This window comes from Euphorbia lathyris, chromosome 3, assembly GCF_963576675.1.
Source record: "Euphorbia lathyris chromosome 3, ddEupLath1.1, whole genome shotgun sequence".
NCBI classification, from domain to species: domain Eukaryota; kingdom Viridiplantae; phylum Streptophyta; class Magnoliopsida; order Malpighiales; family Euphorbiaceae; genus Euphorbia; species Euphorbia lathyris.
In genome coordinates, this window is record NC_088912.1 from 84522971 (window position 1) to 84538938 (window position 15968).

Sequence of the window (15968 nt, forward strand, 5' to 3'; positions counted from 1 at the left end):
TTTTTTCTTAACAAGCAAGACCGGTGAAGAAAATGGGCTATGGCTGACCCGGATGATGCCTTGCGTAAGCATGTCCCTGACTAATTTTTCAATTTCATTTTTTTGGAAGTGAGGGTACCGAAACGGTCGGACATTTACCGGTGCTGTTCCGGGAAGCAGATGAATCCTGTGGTCGAACCGGCGCTGTGGAGGTAATGTGACCGGGGGACTGAACAAAAACGCGAACTCCTAAATGACTGTGTGAAGTGCAGGATCAGCCGTGGGATCAATAGCAATTTCGGTTGTAGGGGAATGGACTGGGTCTGCCTTAAGTTGGTGAAGTTTGTAGATGTCACTGATTTCCTTCGCCCGTATGCACGCCTGGAGTTGGGAGAACGACACAGCGTGGGGTTCTATTCCGGAATCACCCTGTAGACGAACGTCGCATCCGTTCCATGTGAAATCCATAGTTGATTGGAGGTAGTCATGTGATACCTTCCCCAATTATTATAGCCACTGTATACCCAACACAATATCGGGTCCCTTGATAGGCAAAATAAACAAATCTGTGATGAATTCGGTACCTTGGAGGTTAAGAGAAACGCTGGGGCAGTGAGTGGAGCACGTTAGGGCGTCTCCGTTGCCAATATAAACATGAAAAGGTTGACACGGGGTTGTTTGTAACCTGAGGAGAGCAGCCATAGAGGGTTTAAGGAAGTTGTGAGTACTTCCGCTGTCAATTAGGACAATAACATCATGATTTTTACATGAACCGCGTATGCGTAGAGCACGGGAGTTATAATGGTCTTGTAAGGATGTCAGACTGGAGATATCACCCAACAAAACTACCTCAGCTGAGGCGTCTTCAAGTTGAAAAGGTGGATCGGGGTTGGTTGTCTCAGTCTCATCCCCAATTAACATAAGGAATCGGCCATTGCATTTGTGCGTGGGGGTGTAACGCTCGTCGCAGTTAAAGCACAGACCCTTTTCCCATCGTGCACGCATCTCTTGATATGAGATTTTTCGAAAAGGGATGGGTTTCCCATCAGCGGGTTTGGCTGCAGCGTGTGGTAATTTGAGGGGCTCGGCCGATGTGCGAGATTGGGCAGGTCCGCCTGTGAAGGGTTTCTGCGCCGGGTGATTAACGCGATCGAAACGAGTTTCAATTTCCCGAGCTTCATATTCTTTAGCTAGATCGATAGCTTCAAGCAGAGTTGTAGGTCTGGCTAATCGAACTTGACGGCTAAGGTATGGTTTCAATCCAGAGATAAAGCACGAAACAAGCTGATTTTCGGTAAGGCCCGTGACTTTATTCATAAGTTTCTCGAATTGAGCCAAATATTCTTGAAAGGTAGAAGATTGTGTCAATTTGTATAACTGACCCTGAAAATCTTCAAATTGAGAGGGACTGAACCGTTTCTTGATTTTCTCCAACAGATCTTTCCAATTGGAAAACATGTTGTTGGCCTTCATCCAGCGAAACCATTCGAGAGCATCACCCTCCAGATGGAGTGCAATGATGCGGAGACGACTCTCTCCGGAAGCATTATGGAAATCAAAATAGTCTTCGATCTTGAAGATCCAACCGAGGGGGTCGGTACCGTCGAATCGTGGAGGATCCAATTTGATGGATCGAAAAAGCGGAGGTGGAGTATGGGTGGATGTTTCGGCTTGGAGAAGTTTTTTATTAGTTTCGGCAAGCCTGTTAATGGCGGAACTGAGTGTGGTTTCGATGGTGTGGTAGAGGGTGTCATGAAGGGATTTAAATTCGATGTCGAGTTCGTGGTGGTAGGATTCGGGAAGTTTGTCGGACATGATGAATTTGTGGAACAGAACACAAGGAAAGTCAATGAAAGCACCAGTTGATACGACCCTAACTATGGGAATCGATCAATCGGGGATCGTTTGGGGTGAAACGAACAAAACACCAACTCTTTTTCTAGCAAAGAGCAAACTGGAATCGTATTAATAACTTGCCTAATTCCAAACGTTTACATGTGCTGCCTTTAAATAGAAAATAGAATCCTATTGCTACTGTAATTAGGAAAAGCTAAAGTAACCAACTAGAAGAAGGGAAAGCTATTTAACTAAAATAGAATAACTTATAAACTAATAAAACATATTCCTATTGGACAAAGTCATTTTGCCACGCGGGAGTCTTCCTTGCCCTTGTTGATCGACGCACGGGCTGATTGGGTTCCGGCGGTTCTTCCCCGTTGCCGTCCTCTTCGCTAATATTAATCTCCACGGAACTTCCAAGTGGAGTTGTATCAGTTGATTGGTGATTTAACCTATAATAGGGGGTTGATTGGTGATTTAAAAACATAATATGGGTTGATTGGCTATTTTAAAAGAATGAGGATCTAATTGATTTTGAATGTATAGTTTGAGGGCTAAATTGAGCTTTATACATTTACATTAATATGACCTGAAAAAATATCTGATAATAATATAGAAATGTAGGATGAGCATTTACTATAGAAACAGAATGAGGTTTATTTAATACTGTTAAGGGAAGTGTCTTATTCTTTGTCAGTTGTCAGGCTTGAGTCTGATGAGAGCAAATATTAATATTGGAATAATTTTTCTTTCACCCTCAAACAAACTCTAAATTTTTTAATCTTCAATTACTTTGCAATTCAAGTTACTTATTATCTAATTAGGTATCGATCTATACAGTAACTGGTGTTCGCCTTTGTTTGTCTTTGGAGGAGTTCCGAGGTGCTGAGCTCCTGAGCTATGTTTCTGTGGGAGGATCGGTCCCTGTATATACTCCGACGATCAAGACAGTTAGTGGTTCTTAGCGAGGTGTTTTATCAAAGAGTCAACGAGTGAGGGTGAGAATGCATACTATTATAAGAGATGTGGATGGGTATTTATAGGCTTTGCTGATGGGCCTGGGGGTTTTGATTGGCCCGATGGGCCTCCTGCCCTAATCTGGCGGGCCCGATGGGCCGAAACTCATATCCCTAATCATTATCTAATTTATATTTTAATGTCAATATTTATTATTAATAATTTAATTATTTTTAGTCTATTGTCTAATATACTAAATTTAAGATAATATATAAATTTGAATCCATGATTAACTGTGTGGAACAGATTTAGCATCCACGTATAAAAATATAATTTTAAACATAATGTTTACAATATATGATGTAATTTTCAGCATTATTAATGGAACTTGTTTAATTCTTCAATTTGAAGGTCTCTATTTCGGTGTTGCATTCATGTCGTCCACATTGTGCGGGTGATCTTTAACCCAATTGAGTTTCAATTGCACCCCTGTGCGTGAGAGAATTTTTCCCTTAGTAATTGATTTAAAGCTTGTAAAGGCCATTGACTTATAAACTACTGAAAATTCTCATTTCTTTTTTACGTGGAGTGTGAAAACTTAATTTCCTTTTATCCACTTCAAAACCATTTCAAATTGTTCATTTTAAGTATCAATTTCTCATTAATCACTTGTCTGTTTTGAGTTTATAATATACCGTTAAAAAGATCTCATGGCATAAAATATGTTGATATATTTCAAGTTATTCTATTATCTATTTAAACATCAAGTTGACAAAAAAAATAACAAACCAAAATTTGTTTTGAATATACATAATTTAGAAAAATAATTTTAAATTAATATATATATATATATATATATATATATATATAATTTATTTATTATGTTATATGGTCCGACCAATTCGAGCCATCCAATCCGATCAAGTGATCCATGATCTTTTTATAAATCCAATTTGACGTCCAATCCGTTCACGTTTGTCTATATTAGGATTTGAGGATTGTTCTTGAAGGGTGTCTTGGGGGGATTAGGTCAGATGAATCATCTTGAGAATAATAAAAAAAAACATTGTGGATTGGGTCAGATTAATCTATCTTCCTGAATTATATTTATTATTATTTTTTTGTTTAATTGCGTTTTTTACAATGTTATCAGAACCGGACCGGACATCAAACCAGATTGATAACTGGATCACGGGTCACTTGATCGGACCGGATGGCTCGGATTGGTCGAACCAGATGACGTAATAAATAAATAAATAATATTTACATATATTAAATATATACTTAAATATATGACAAATAAATTAAGTTCAGAATAAATTCAAATATATCAACGTATTCTATGTCATGAGATCTTTTTAAAAATATATTATAAACTCAAAACGGACAAGTGATATAAGTAAATGATATTTACAAGCCTTTAACTAATTACTAGAGAAAAGGCTCTCTCACGCGCACCGGGGGGTGGGGCGGTGGGGTGCAATCGATTAACTGTTGGGTTAGGGGTTCAATCCCGGGTCTCTCCGGGTTTTCCATCATACAAATACTCGGGTAGGCTCAGACCGGCTTCTTCGCCGGTTCCCAGTTCGACCGGTCCGATCTGAGCCTGATAACATTGGTTTTTTACTTATTAAGTATATTGCTTCATAACATTTGATGAATTATATTACATGTGAACATATATTTTACTTGTTACGTGTCTTTCTATATTAGATCATTTGTATTATTATTTTTAGATAATATAATATAAATTCTAATTGAATTTATATAACAATTTGTATTATAAAAAAATATAAAAATATAAATTCGATTAATCCTCGATTAATTATTAAAGGTCATATCTGGCTGACTAACTAGCATCCAACGTTTTTTATAACCTTAATTAAAAAAATATATTTATATTAACTTTTGACTTCAATTATCGCATTGCCAATAAGCATAAATTAAAAATGTCAAAAACATATAATATAAATTAATAAATAAAAGTCAATATAAATTAATAAATAAAAACAAACAAACTAATTATTAAATCTCTCTTTTACTTCATTTTCAAGTAAGAATAAAAGAAAACATCAACTCATAAATGCCACCCAACAGCCAACACCATATCCTCACTTAATTTTTCCCTTTTAGTCCTTAAACTATTCGTTTTCAATATTAGTTCAAAATTTTCACAAATTGAATTACAGTTCTATTTTAGTAAATACTATTATAATTAACTAATTAAAATCTAAATTAATTTTTTCCATATTTTTTTTATAATTTATTCATGAACTCGATTCAAGACTCATCAGACGCCGTTTAAGAAGATCACTCGAGATTAACAAAACTTTTCCGAGCAAAATCAATTTTAGCCCTACATTTTTCTAAATTTTGAAAAGACGGGTTTGATTATTACTTAAATGTTATATAACATATTTCTTCTTATTTGATTTCAGTAATCGAACTTTTCAAACATTAATTACATCTAAAATATTTAACGTATCACTAATATAGTTACAATTTTTTAACAACTAAATTACATTCAAGTTAATCAACTTCACTTTATCAAAAAACTTGTTTAAAATGTCAGACATGACAATTAACTAATAGTCAAATGAATTTTTTCAAAATTTTCAGGTCAAATTCTTGATCGGAAACGTTAATGTTTGTATGTTTAAGCTAAATTTATATTTCAAGATCTTTATCCCTAAAATAATTTGACCCATAAGTTCCTTTTATAGAGAAATTAACAATAAAAAGGATTTGAGAATAGTAGGATCAGAAATAAGTAAATAATTTGGCTCATAAAAAATGAAGACGAGGCTGTTTTGAATTTTGAAGTAAAAAAACAAATAGGTTTTTAGAGTAAAACATAAAAATAAACTATTACACATTTTTTTATAGACGTTTATGCTGTTTAAAATTTTGAAAATATAAAAAACCTGTCTAAGTTTTTTGTACTGTGTTTGATATAGTCAGAAATGACTGTCAAAATGGACAAAACTGTTGTATCAAATTCTGAGATGAAACAAAACAAAGAAATATAAAAATGAGGTTTTATGACAGTTAGGTGCCAATGCCAGTTGTTGGACAGGTAGTATATTATAATAAATACAAAAGCTAAAATACAAGTCAACATCCATAACGAATCAATGAACATTTAAATATTATAATCACATATCACCACATGACTATTATTACAATATATTTTAAAGTTAAATGGTTAAATAAATCCAATTAAACCCTGATCCGACCCATTAACCCTAATCAGGGTATCGGGTCATGAATGGTTAACATAGGAATAATAGTAGCATAAAATTCAGATGAATAATTAATTAAACATTACTACTACAATTAAAACCAGAAAAATTATAGCAGCACAAATAAATTATAAAATGGCACTCAAGATTTATCCAGAAAACACTTTTCAAAAAACGGTAAAATACAAGTTAATGGTCCAGAAATTCAATGAAACATTAATTTTTATATCCCATAATTAGTAAACTTCCAACCTCATGTGGCTTTGGATTCCCGGAAAATTGTTCCAATCAGCCTCTCAGAAGTTTATTCCTTTCGTTTGTGACCACAGAATACAATCAGTTTCCTTGCCTAAAATTCTCGTCCTTTATACTGCATTTCCTGTGTCACAACAAAAGCAATTTCAAAAATAGTCCTCACACCACACATGCTTGCTTGCGCTGTAGAAAACGTCTCCCATCCCATCACATCATCTGTCGCCTTTATTTACAAATTCTCGATGCTTAAATGATTAATCTTCAAAGTGATAGCAATAAAAGAAAATTGTAGTGATAGCATTTTCAAGTTTTAATAACAGCAAGTTCTCATATTCACAAGCAACTATTTTGGGTAAATTGCACCGATAGTCAAGTTTGGAGTTTGTTTCACAAAGACTGCTGAACTTTATTTTCTTTCAATAAACTCATTCTGGCTTATTGCAGATGGAAAAATTCAACGGATTAATGACGTGGAAGCCACATTGGAAATTAATGACTTTTCGTATGACGTGACAGTCACATAAAAGCAAGTTTTTTTAATGTAGCCATCATGTCACTACTCCGGTGAATTTTTCAGTCTGAATTGGTTGGAATGACTTTATTGAAATAATGAAGTGACCTTTGTGAAATGGACCGCAAACTTCAAACACCATGGCTGCAACTTACCCCAAATATTTCTCAATCAACCATATAATGAGTTGACGAAGCAAAATTATTTTCATCCTAGCATATTTTGAAAGTCATTGATTACCAAGTTCCCTAGTCCTTTAACATATCATATCATATAGCACAAATTAAAAGAAATATGTTATGCAATGAGAAGGTGGAGAAAACAATAAGTAATCACTTACAGGTGGGTAGTACATGACTTGCCTAGGGTGGCTGACGAGCACCTGCTGTCCATACTGCAATCAGATGAAAATATGTAAAATGCTCTTGTATATGGAATTCCAACTAGTAATAAAAAATTCCATTACAGTACAAGTTTCAAGAATGTAGTACCTGAGGTCCACCTGGATGAAAATATGCTTGTTGAGTTTGCATTGATGCAACCTGTGAATTAAATATAACAGGCTGGTGACCAGTAAATGAGGGTCCAATCTGCAAAATACTTATAAGAGTTAGACAAAGCGGTAATAAGCCAAACTAACAAGACTCCTGTGAGACAACCTCTATCCTAAATTCAACACTCATCCTCATATCACATGGAAAGAAAGATGCAAACAATAACCTTTGTGGCAGCACTCTTAGAGCTGCTATGCTCGTATATGTGTCTGCTAGAGCGCACACAAAATGCAAACAAAATATAGAACACATAGGCACCTACTATGTATCCCAGATGAGCTTTCTACACAAGCGTTGTCAACAAAATGACTATGGTTATAATTCCAGATGGTGACAATGCGATCTAAATAGTCAATTTCTTTCATCAACCATATATATTAGAAAAGAAAGACACATGAAACTTTTTGCACACAGGAAATCAAATTCAAATGCAAATGAACAGTAATAAAGAAAATAACAGACAAAAGTTCCACTTCCACGACTTTCTTTTCTGATAGACACAGGTAAGCTAAATAGAAGCAACCTCACTGCTGCTACCATCAAATAAAATCACTCTGAGATATATTCAAGGCATGCAAATTTAGCTGAACCAAACAGTTCACCACTGGAATAAACAGGAAAAGAAATGCAAATCAAAGAGCAAACGTGCATAAGTTACATTTACTGATTTACTAATTACCCCATATCCCATTTGCATTCCATGCAAATGCGGTAAAGCAGGAACATTAGGTGGAACATAGAAGGAACCATCAGAGACTGGAGATGGTGGCCTAACAGGTGTTTGAATAGGTGTGAAGCTCTTGGCGTTGGGATTTAGTTTGAATTCCTGTAACCAAATTTGGAAAGGGAAGAAACAAAGGAAACCAAATGCATTAGCACTGTATGAGGCAGCAGTTTAGCAGATGTAGGCCATAATACAAAAGTTCATATACTGTGCCATCCATGTCTCCATCTATATAATAAACTACATCTTATTGTATTCACCTCACTGTAGACAAAGCAAAAATTCACAACCAGAAATCAAAACACACCTTAGCATGGGGGTTCAAAGTTGATTTCTCTGAAGATAATGAACCCACTGACGAGCTTGGTGATAAACCGCGACCATTGGCAACTGAGGGCACACCTATACAATCAGAAGCTGATGAAGTCGAACTGCCAGGGCGGCCACGTAAATTTACAGACTGCACCTCTCCTTTGCCAGATGGTGCACCTTCTGACAGTTCAGCAGAAGAACTAGTCTTTTCATGACTGCTTAATGAAACATTGGATGAAGGAGCATAGGCCGTCGCATCAGGAGATAGTCTCCCTTTATCAGAGCCATCTTTCTTGATATCTGATGATGACCAAGAATCTAAAAGACAATAATTACTATAGCATACTGTATAAGATAACACATGGATAATGTTCACAATGCACAAGTTCCAAATGCGAGCATCATGACCTTTTATGCATAAAATTGCAAGGTAAGTGTGCAATATAACTAGACCAAGATTACTTAAAATGCATCATGCACATATATAATCAACTGCAATGGATGAAAATTTAACTGCAAAGCTGGCTGATTTACTTACCCTCGCAAGTTCGCAATTGAGCATCCTCAACCTGCAGCACCAGATGTAAACATAAATGGAAAACTATTGATATCGGCAACAACATAATCCATACTTATGAAAGAAGCACCATATGTTTCTTCCACAAATGTTTCATGACATATTGAGTTTGACTTACAGTTTGCTCATTGACACATCCCTTGATGTCTTCATTTGCTTCTTGTTCATTATAAAGTTTCTCTTGGATCCTATAATTGGAAAATGAGATAATCAGGAACTTTAACAAAGCAATTATTTATCTTTTCACAACCATCATCATGAAGTACCAAAAGATCAATGTTATAATAACATTCAAGCCAATAATCAGCAGATATATGAACCTGCTTTTGCTGTCTGAAGTGAACAGATTTTTAGGAGGAAGTTCAGATGCCAATTGTCTAGCTTGTTCATAAGAACCTGACCGATCAAAATCAGCAATTGCACTTGACTGAGAACAGTGTGTCTCATCCTGTACAGACAAACATGCAATTATTCCCAAGTACTACAATTATCAACAGATACTAGAAAATGGACATATCCATAAACATGAAAAAAATAATAAACTTTGTGAGTTTATATAAGAGCAACAAAACAAGGGAAAAAAAGAAAACATCTGAAAGACTGAAACTTATAAATACTGCAACCAGAAAGGATAGAAGATAACACTGCCACCAAATATTGCCTTCAGAATACAAAGTGATCGCAGACATCTGAGTGTATTTTCAATTAAGTTTTTACACAATGGCTTTTCATGCATATGATTAACATTGCAAACCCTTGACTTTTCTATACTTTCTTATAAATCTGAGATTGTTTTCATGAAGAAGACAACCATTAAGATTAATCAATTAAGCAAAAATTAAGATATATAAACTTGAATTGTGAAGATAAACTGTTTTCATTTTTCTTCAAGTATAACCCTAACTTCAACAAACTTAAAACCCAGCAATCTTATGGAAATGGAAAACGTATAAAAGAATGAACCGCAAAACAATTTCTAGCTTTCAGGATATGTGAACTCTAAATGACATACTATTTAGTTTTTGGAAAAACTTGAACAACCTCTAGGACACATGATTGTTTTATGTTATACCAGGAGGAAGAAAAAATTTCCAATGATGTACTTATGAAACACTCATGGCACACCCGAGGGCTCTTTTGAAGAATTCAGGAATTTCTCAATGCATCATTCAATTTGACACTTAAACTACATTTGACATGCAAAAGCTTGCACATAAAATTTAAATATGAATTAGATTAATGCAAAAGATTGATTTGAAATTAAAGTACATATAGAAAAAGGGTTCATAAAAGTAAGGCTTACCACATAAGAAGTTGACAGAACTTGATCTCCCATAGGTGCATCTCCAAAGGTTTCACTATTGCGTGAATCCAACATTATGTCCTCAGTTTCGTCATATCCACTATCATCAACCGGTATACCTCTGTAAACAGATGAGAATCTTGTTTCTTCATCAATATCAAAAGTTTCATCTAGGTGGATTCCTCTTTCCTGTTGCACAAATAGAAGACATATTAGTAACTTCACAACAGCAGCTCACCAATGACTAAAAATAAAATTATTAAAAAATAGCAACATCAACAGACAGAGAGAAAACAAAAATGGGATTGAGATAATTACTTCTGCTAAATGAAGGTCCTTTGTGTCCTCGCCCTCAATTTCTTTAGCTATTCTCAAAGCTTGCTTCTCTAACTCTCTCATTTGAGGACCCTTCTCCAGCTTCGTAGTGTAAAGCTCCTCGTCAAAGGTGCTTTTAACTCCAAATAATGTTGCATTTGTTTCAAATTGATCCCAACCCCTATTAGAAGAATTCATAACTATATTATATCCATAAATTTTCAGAAGAAAATGTCCCAACACTCCCTAGCTCAGCTCCCATTATAAAAACTTATCCATACAGCTATAGATTTTTCCTCATACTTCAATCATCATCTACAAGTTCCTAGCCCTCAAACCATAAGGGGGCTATAGTTATTAGATGATACAACCACTCAGTTTCGTCATGACAATAAATCAGATACCAGGGAAACAACCAGATCAGTACATAGATACCAATAACATACTGGTTAAGCTAAAGTCTATAAACCTAAGAAATTTAACCAGTCATGCAGCCAACCCACCTTAAGCAATATGCTGCACAAAACAATTAAATTTCTTGGACTATATCTTCATTAATTCTGGTTCAAAATTCCAGCAAATCATAGTTTTTTTAGTTAACTGTAAATACAGAAAGAACCAAAGTAACCACAAACAGAAAATAGTTGATAGCAAGGATAGTCAGCTCAGGTCCTAATCAAGTAGAGGAGTATTTCCAAATAGTATAAACACTACCAACATATATTGGATACACAGTACAGACACAAGCACACAAATACATAGCTATATGAGATTACCTATTCCACTGCCCATCGAATATATTCTCTAATTCAGGGCATTGTGGGTCATCTTCATCAGGGACCCAAGGTGCTAGCTCTCTCTCCACTTCAGAATTACGGGTTTGGGATATATATGAATCTATCAAAATCTCTTGCTGCTTTTCATGTTGGACTTCATTGGCAATCCCATCCGCAGTAACACACACATCCTGAAACCATTATTAAATAGCAGATTTAGAAATATATTCAAGTGGATTTTCTTGCCATAACATTTAAGCACATAGTGAACTGCATTTATTTTTCCTCAGCTCATCTCTTACAATCAAATCACATGTTAATACCTAAAAAATCAGTTTTGAAAGGCACCATTGCAATATTATAAAACAGAAAATGCAACAGACCTTTGCTAACACTTGAACAATGTCTTTGCCAGGAACAATCATAAATTTTGTAGGAGCCTTGCTAAGTTCTGTTCTCTGGCCACGAAAAGAAACATCCTTTATCGTCCGAGCCATTTCCAGAGAAATTGCTGACAGGGATATGGAAGTGGGGACGTTAACAAGATAAACAAAAACATGAAGGAGAATATCTGAGCAAAACAATATCTGCAATGGAAATACCAAAATTTAATCTTTTAAACAGAACAAGGTCAACATACCAAATTCCTTTTCAATATTTGTTGTGTGAAATATGCCCGAGAGTATGGATCCATTTTTTAGATGGACTTCCACGGTCTGCCCAATGAGACATGCTGATAAGTATATCAACCGATCGCGTGCAGGACTCTCATGAACTCCCACTTTGCCACCAACCACTGCACCTAAATCCATCCTGTCAGAGAGAGAAAATGGAAGACATAATTGGAAAAAAGAAAATAGAAAAGAAACACACTGGAGCTGCCAGATCTGTTCAGATTTGGTTTTCCAGATTGCAGCTTATTGTCCAATCTTGTCCCTCCATCTTTTTCAGCTCTTCGGCGACCAAATCCATTGTTATAAGATTTGGACTGCGCAGCCTGTTGCAGACTCATGTTGACAGCAGCAACACTCCACCCACAAAGAACAAGCTAAAAATAAGTAAAACTCATTGTAAAGCAGAATGATGGACAAGACAAATGCAGATATATTTGGACACACTGCATTTTAAGCGAGACCAAACTGCATTGACATTAAGGTTAAAGGAAACAGGTACCACAGGAAAGAAAGAACCCTAGTTATTATAGGTGCAAAGTGCACTAAAGCGCAAGGGGGTCATGGAGCCTTGGCGCAAGGCGCACGGCTCAGACGAGCGTCTAAACAGCACAAGGCACAAAAAGAATAAAAATATATAAAATCATAAATGATAATATTTAAAATATAAGAAATGATAAATTCTATAATCAAAATGCAATAAATAGTAAATCATGATAAATAGTCTTAATCATAAATTTTAAGACGCAATAAATCCCATATTCTAAAGTTCAAGTGTTCAGCTAATTAGTAAATCCTAAGTTGACTAATAGCAACTTCTCATGAAAAGCCTCCAAATTCATCAATCATCGCCATCACTTTCCTCATGTCCAACATCATCAAATTCTTCTTCAGGAATCTGATCCTCTTCATCCTCATCTACAAAATAAGTTTTCCATTGTGTGTTTGGGTCTCTTCAAAGTCTTTTTTTCATTTTTGGTGTTTATTTTGAACAGTAGATGTGCCTAATCCAATGATGGAGATTAAAACCCTAAAGAAAAACCCATTTGACATATATAGGCACACCACGGCGTGCCTCTTATAACCATGGCCAGGCCCACAAAGGCACGCCGTCTCTTGGCGAAAGCACGCTCCTTTGGGGGTGCTAAGGCGCTCGGCCTAGTGCCTTGTGGCCATGGAGTCTTAGGCACGCCTTTAACAACTATAGAGAGAGCATTGAAATATAAGAAGCAACACGTGGAGAACTAAAGCAACGATTCTTCAAGGAGAGCCGAACATGGAGATCATTAATAATAAAAAGGACGTTATAATAAAAAACCCACATGTGAAAGAACATTGAAGTCTCCATGCTGTCCTGAATGGAGTATGACAAAGGAGATCAATTGTTTGGCCTACCTCAAATAATTTTGATATGTAAGGTAAAAAATTTCTGTGCTGTGTTTCACTAGTCATACCATATCAGCAGGTGCCTAAAGGGCACAATTGTAAAAGGTCCACTCCACCCAAAATCAATAGGTTGTTTCCATCAGCAATACCAAGCACGATTATCACTTGACTCAATTTATACCATCCATCAGAGTTCAAGAGCTTAATGATTAACCAATTATATAATGCCAACTCTTACACAAACTCTTGGAGGGAGAGGCAGGTAGTCTTAATACAGCAAAAAAGGAATACAGTGTGCAAATGCATTTCTACAACATGGTTTCTTGTCATTTGAGTACTCCAAATGCACCTCAATCAAGTAGGACATGAATCATCCAACCCCAGTAACTAGCATATCCAATTTTTCTTTAGCATACTTGTATTGAAAAACAAGTAGCGAAATATAACAATTCACAATGTCAGATATTTGAGTTGTTCCAGTTTTTAATAGCAGAAAGAACTCTTAAATTAAGAAATTCATTATATCATTTTTCTCTCCTTCAACAACAGTTCTCTCCGCATTACTTAGTTTTCCTTTTTCTAACATCAACAATATCAGAATGTTAGCATGATTATGCAGATTCTCAAACACAAGTTTAAACTGGCAGCCCTGAAAACATTCTGTGTCCAACTTTTCAGTTCTAAACAAATCTTTGTTTAATGTTTAACGGCTTAATATATAATGTAACCAAATCAAAGTGAAAACCTGATCCTTTTTCTATTCTTGCAAAATATTGGTTACTGTGGACAGGCTCCTAAACCATATCACCCAATAATGAACTCTAAATGAATGGCATGCAATTCTGGGGAGTACAACTGCACCGATCACAAATATAACTAGTATAAGGATCTAACAGAAAAAAAGGCTTTAGGTGGTTGTCATCCTTGACCTGAGTCAAATTCATAAAAAGAATGTGCCTACCAAAACTCCAACTAAATAGCATTCAAGTGTTCAGCTTGATATCATATAATAAATATTATATAAATAACGTCTGAAACGAAACAGCACTCAGAAGTGTAAACAAGAAAAACAAATTTATGGGTTCAACACAAGAACGGTAAGTGCTACTAGAGAAAATAACTCCATTACGTAAACTCACACTAGAACTGCACATTCATAAATATAACTGAGCGCACTTACATAAGTAAGTTAAAGTAAATTTTGCTGCAGTACAAGCATGCGTGAAGGTAGTAACAGTACCTAGAACGAGCCAAAAACAACTAAAATGAGCAAAACTTCGAATATCAAACCAAAAAGAACCAAAATCGTGAAATCAACAGCATATGCTAGATACTTGAGAGGGCAAAACCAAAGGGACATGCAGAGCACAGAATTAACAAAATCGTGGATGACTGAGAAACCCATTAAGAATGAGCATTTCAAGGAAAAACAAAAACAAGAACGCATAAAACTTACAGGCATTTATAATTATACCCAGTTTAACTGCGATTCTGCGAAGAAAATGCAATTAACTCGACAACAGCTACACATACAATCTCACATCTAAACCAAAATAATCCCCCCAAATTGGAAACTGATGAGCTACAATAAACAACCCTAACACAAAACAAGCACAAGTGACTCGCTGCCAATATTCGAACACAACTAAAATGAGCAAGCAAACAATACAATACACGAAATCAATCACTAACGAGAATGATCAAGAACATGATCCATACCTTAAAAAAAGCACACTTGAAACGGCTTGAAGCAAGAGATTGCAGTAGGAGGGCTAGGGTTAGAGGAAAAGGATATCGTCTTAGGGCTCGAAAACGGAAAGGATCAGAGAGAACGAATCACGAAGCTAGTACGAAGTAGCAGTAACAGGTGCGCCGCGTATAAATGAGACAGCGTGAATCGTCGTGATCGAGAGAGCGGGGAAGATGAAGAGCAAAAACGGGGAAATGGAGGGACGAATGGGAGAGGCTTTGGTGTTTTTGAAGGGAAATTGTGAAAACGTATATGAAGAATTGAAAATACCACGAATTGAAAAGGAATTTATTGGGTGTAGCCGATCCTATTCTTTTTATACTGCGCTACCTGAGCGGTTTTTTAACCGCTTTCCTTTTTTGTCAATTATCCTTTCTTTTTCCGTCTCCCGTAAAAAAAAAGATAGAGAGGTCAAAAGGGAAGGAAATTAACCTTTAAAAAAAAAAAAAAAAAAAAAATTAATGTTACTTAAGGATCGTTTGTTTTACTTGCTGTTTGTTATTACGGTTTGTTGTTGCTATTTGCTGTTACGGTTTTACTGTTTGCTGTTGAAAAAAACTGTTTTTCCAAAAAGCAGAGATTCTCTGCTTTTGTAAAATGCTGTTTTTCAAGTGTAAAAGGCAAACATGAGATAACTAACCAAATACCCAATGTTGGTGTAAAAGGCAAATATGATGTCACAACCAAACACCTAAAACTCTCCATTTTGAAGTGAAAAGGCAAACATTAGCACGAAAATGAGCAACCAAACACTCCCTTATTATTAATTCTATAAAACGTTTTAATGGTACAGTGATTTTAATAAATTTAATTTAGG

The 15968-nt window shown here is 35.6% G+C and overlaps 1 protein-coding gene across 8 annotated transcripts; it reads right to left on the bottom strand.

The window, feature by feature from the left end:
• Positions 1-6062: 6062 nt before the first annotated feature.
• Positions 6063-15392, bottom strand: LOC136222988 (polyadenylate-binding protein-interacting protein 3-like). Of its 8 annotated transcripts, none has more exons than XM_066010710.1 (16): positions 15121-15392; positions 14582-14641; positions 12218-12372; positions 11985-12140; positions 11728-11855; positions 11345-11535; positions 10572-10749; positions 10254-10442; positions 9271-9398; positions 9069-9138; positions 8912-8942; positions 8369-8691; positions 8017-8163; positions 7275-7373; positions 7124-7177; positions 6063-6396 (listed from the first exon to the last, which is right to left on the bottom strand). In XM_066010710.1, the coding sequence occupies exons 3-16, from the start codon at positions 12354-12356 to the stop codon at positions 6367-6369; spliced, it is 1863 nt and encodes a 620-aa protein (XP_065866782.1). In that variant the 5' UTR covers positions 12357-12372; positions 14582-14641; positions 15121-15392; the 3' UTR covers positions 6063-6366. The 8 variants fall into 8 exon arrangements, with proteins under 8 accessions (XP_065866782.1, XP_065866783.1, XP_065866778.1 ...); XM_066010711.1 differs by having other exon boundaries at positions 8369-8673; positions 11985-12146; XM_066010706.1 differs by having other exon boundaries at positions 11985-12146.
• Positions 15393-15968: the final 576 nt, after the last annotated feature.